At 37.5% G+C, this 4,005-nt stretch overlaps 1 protein-coding gene across 1 annotated transcript in view; it reads right to left on the reverse strand.

Moving 5' to 3' along the window:
* The window catches only part of slc18a2 (solute carrier family 18 (vesicular monoamine transporter), member 2), a 59,142-nt gene that overhangs the window by 52,635 nt on the left and 2,502 nt on the right, over nt 1-4,005 (reverse strand). The window contains exon 2 of the mRNA XM_015391057.1: nt 3,202-3,535. Coding sequence (XP_015246543.1) covers nt 3,202-3,535 — 334 coding nt within the window. The remainder of the gene's footprint in view (nt 1-3,201; nt 3,536-4,005) is intronic.

Consider the following 4,005-nt stretch of genomic DNA (forward strand, 5'->3'; position numbering starts at 1 on the left):
TTAAAGGGTTAATATTTATGTGAATAAACACACTGTTAAATACAAATAAATGTCATTGAATATTATTTATTTTCATCACCATTTATCATAGTAGAAAAGCGTTCTCAAGCAGTTTTTGATGCATTTTGGTAACAGGAGATGAGTCCCTGGTCTAATGCGCCACCTGGCTTGAGAAACCTGTACAAAGACTTATTTTTACTTATTATTCAGGCAGCACACACATATCATACTTATTTTATTTTCTTCTTTTATTTTATTTGTGCTTATAATCTTATTTTTCTCTCTTCTGTAAACGATTGCACTCCAAAGAAAAACATTTCCTGTAAGGGATTAATAAAGTTACTCCGATTCTGATGCATGAAGCCTTTGGGCAAAATTGAAATGAGCCATTTTAATCTAGATTAATCTAGATTAATTCCGAGATTATAGTGAGACTAATCTAGAATAAAAAATGTTTCTATGCCCAGGGTTACAGTTTTTTCATCACCTGGAAAGCTTGCTTGTGCAGAGTTTTGTTGCAGGACTTTTAACCTTTTTGTAAAGTACTGATCAATTCTACTTGCATGCATGAACTTGCAGGTTAGATTTCTCTCTTCCCGTCTGTGTGGCTGCAAACCCACTTCAAGAATATTACCACCAAAAGGCTGGAGGGATAAATCTAAATACTTATGTAATATGACCAAAAATGATTACTTTTGCGATTTGAAAATGGCGCCTTGTTAAATTGTGATTATATTGCTAAAGCAATTAATTTCCCAGCTCTACACATCAATTTACAGCAATCAGTCCCAGAATCTCAATTTTTGGACTTTCTTTTTTATTTTAATACTCAGTTCCAAAAGAAATGCATCGATTTGTACAAATGTGTGTAGAAAGTCACAGTTTAATTCAGATTTAACAATAAGAATTCAGATTTAGTTTCAAAGTCAAACTGCGCTGAACACTTTTAAAGGAAATGCTGTTTGAAAAGATAATTTTTAGGAGTTTAAAAAATAAAATCATGTTTTTAGAAATGCATTGTTTTTTCATAATAGTTTTAAAACTTGAGATTCTCCAAATTTTGCTTTGATCATATTTAGAGAGGATGTTTATTATCTTTATGTGTAAAATGTGTTTATGTCTGAGGTACAAAAATAGCTTTTAAATATTAACGGTTTGGCAGCTGTTCATAAAAATAGCTTTTATTGATTAAAAAAAAAAGTTAAAAAAACAATCCATTGGACTTTGTTTCCAAGTTGAAAATGTTTCTCTTCCCATCCAGGAAGCTTTTTCAATTCAAAATGTCTGAAATAGCGTTGAGTTCCAGGCTCTTATACAGTAGCCCAACAAAGCCTTTAGAAAACATGCAAAGTGAAATATTCATTGAAGCTTTTATTGATGCTCACATTTCTTTCATAAAGCAAGTTTAAGTGTCTAAAATTCCACATTTTCATTTATGCATCAAAGCCAAACAGTTTGGAAATCTCCATCAAAAATCAAGGTTCAATCTGTTTGGAGGCTTCATTAAAAAACAACTTCCCATCAAAAACTGAATTTCGATTGTAAATCTGAATATGCAAAATGAGATGGAAATAAATCCTGCATTTATTTTTTCAGATCCAAAGTTATTTGTTTTAAACTGTAGATCAGTGCATGTCCCCATACTGGTCTTCCTAAATCTATCACTGCTGCTTTAGCAGGAACTGGGAACTACCTTACTGTACATTTGTTTGTGGCGTGGATCCATGACCTGTTGCACGCTATGCTAATCTAGCATCTTAACTAGCAGCAGCAAGTATAACCAGTGTGGGGGTCATGCGTGTGAAAAATACACTGTAAACCAGAATAAATCACAAAAGTCAAGAACTTTTTAGTTATTAAGTATTTACCCCAACCCCTTTACAGGGGAACAGAACACCTCGTCTATTCAGCCAAGTATGGAGCATTGCAGGTTAACAAAAGAAGCCAAACGGCCCTCATTCCAAAGTGGGGGGACCCGTTCATCTGTTTCTATTTGCATGTTTTTTAAATAAAAACAAGGCTTTATTTTTTTTATTTTTTTTGTCCGCTCTATAAAGCCTGTAACTCCACACTATTTCTGACATTTTGAATTGAAAAAGCTTCCTGCATGGGAAGAGAAACGTCTTCAAACTTGGAAACAAAGACCAGTGGATAGTTTTTTTTTTTTTTGGAATTATTTAGTTATAGTTATTTTTAATTATGAGAAAATCCTTCTTTATGAGGTCATAGTTCTCCATTCTGATTTCAGTTTATTTCAAATAGTTCATGTCAACTGATATTTTATTTACTTCTACAGCTTTTCAGAAGTAAAGATCTGCAGTACTTCATTATTAAAGTTAATTAAGTTTTGCTTCAATAAAACACAACTAGTTTAAAAACTCAACACATTTGAGACATTTTAAGACTTTAAAGCACTCAGCCTAAATGACTTCTGGCAACATTCGGGTTTACTGTGTATTTATTGCAAAGTTGAGTGTTTCCTGCTGCTCATGTGGACGGATGCAGGGCATCTACCAGGCTCTGATTGGCTCCACACCTACCATCTACATACAGCCGTAAAGCTTCACCATCTGCACCACATGAATCTGTGTTCAGTTACTCTAGTCTGTCTTGAAGGACCCGGATGTGCTGCCAAAGATACCGGAACTTTACAGTAGAATTTGAAGTGAACTTTTCAACTGAATTTTCAATCCACTGAAATACAGATTCATAGGAAATCCTTTTAGTATCAAATGACTGAAATAGTTTGGATTGAGTTTGACGGTACTATAAACAGTCCAAACCTACTCAGGGTCGACTCAGATTTCAGCTTTCAAAAACCTACAATGCAGCAATTGAGTTGATCCTTTCCCGCTATCATCGCAACCCCCACCCCTTTACAGGGGGACAGAAGAACTCACCTGTTCAGCCAGGCCAACAATTCCCTTTAACGACCCCGCTTTCAGAGACATAGACAGGTAACAAAGAAGCCAGACGACCCCCAATCAAAAAGGGTGGACCCTTTCATCTGTTTCTATTTGCATGTTTTCTAAGCCAAAACAAGGCTTTGTTGGGCTATTGTATAAAACCTGGAACTAAACGTCATTCCTGACATTTTGAATTGAAAAAGCTTCCTGGATGGGAAGCTAAACATCTTCTAACTTGGAAACAAAGTCCAGTGGATGTTTTTGTTTTTTACTTTTTAGGAAAGTCCAAACCTACCTGTTGGTCAGCGGGCCAATGAAGGGGTTGGTCAGCAGCTGCACGGTGGCCTTGGAAGCAAACAGCATTCCCACTTTGACATTTTCATTGAGCAGCCTGCTGGTAGACTGAGGGCAGTCAGTGGAGTTCAGCCGAGGCTGCAAGGCAGCAGGGGTGGAGGGCAGGTCAGCAGGGCCAACGGTGGAGTTGGAGCCCGACAGCCTGACGGCGTTGTCATACAAAGACACGATGGTGTGGAAAGACCCAGTGGGAGCCTGAGGAGACACGCTGCTGTTCCGTATCTCTGCATCCGACGTCACATCCAGGCTGTACAGGTAGCTGGGGATGATGGGAACTGGTGGAAAAACCCAGAGGGAGGGATTCACATCTCTCTTTCTTTAAATACAGTGGGCCCAAAAAGTATTTAGTCAGCCACTGATTGTGAAAGTTCTCCAACTTAAAATAATGAGAGAGGTCTGTAATTCATCATAGGTGCACTTCAGCTATGAGAGACAAAATGAGGAAAAACATCACACTGTAGGATTTTTAAAGAATTAATTTGGAAATGATGGTGGAAAACAAGTATCTAGTCAATAACAAAAGTTCCACTCAATACTTTGTAACGTAACCTTTATTGGCAATGACAGAGGGCAAACGTTTCCTGTAAAGGCAGATTTGTACTCAGAAACCAGGCCGTCTGCATGTGTATCGCAGTCAATTAACTATGCGTATTTCCTGCTTTGTTTGTATGACCGCCATTGTGGAAAACGACTCGTGAAGATGGACCAGCTAGAAGAGCGAGGTGAGCGAGAACGCTGGGACCCT

This window comes from Cyprinodon variegatus, unplaced genomic scaffold, assembly GCF_000732505.1.
Source record: "Cyprinodon variegatus isolate N-32 unplaced genomic scaffold, C_variegatus-1.0 Scaffold523, whole genome shotgun sequence".
Taxonomy (NCBI): Eukaryota; Metazoa; Chordata; class Actinopteri; order Cyprinodontiformes; family Cyprinodontidae; genus Cyprinodon; species Cyprinodon variegatus.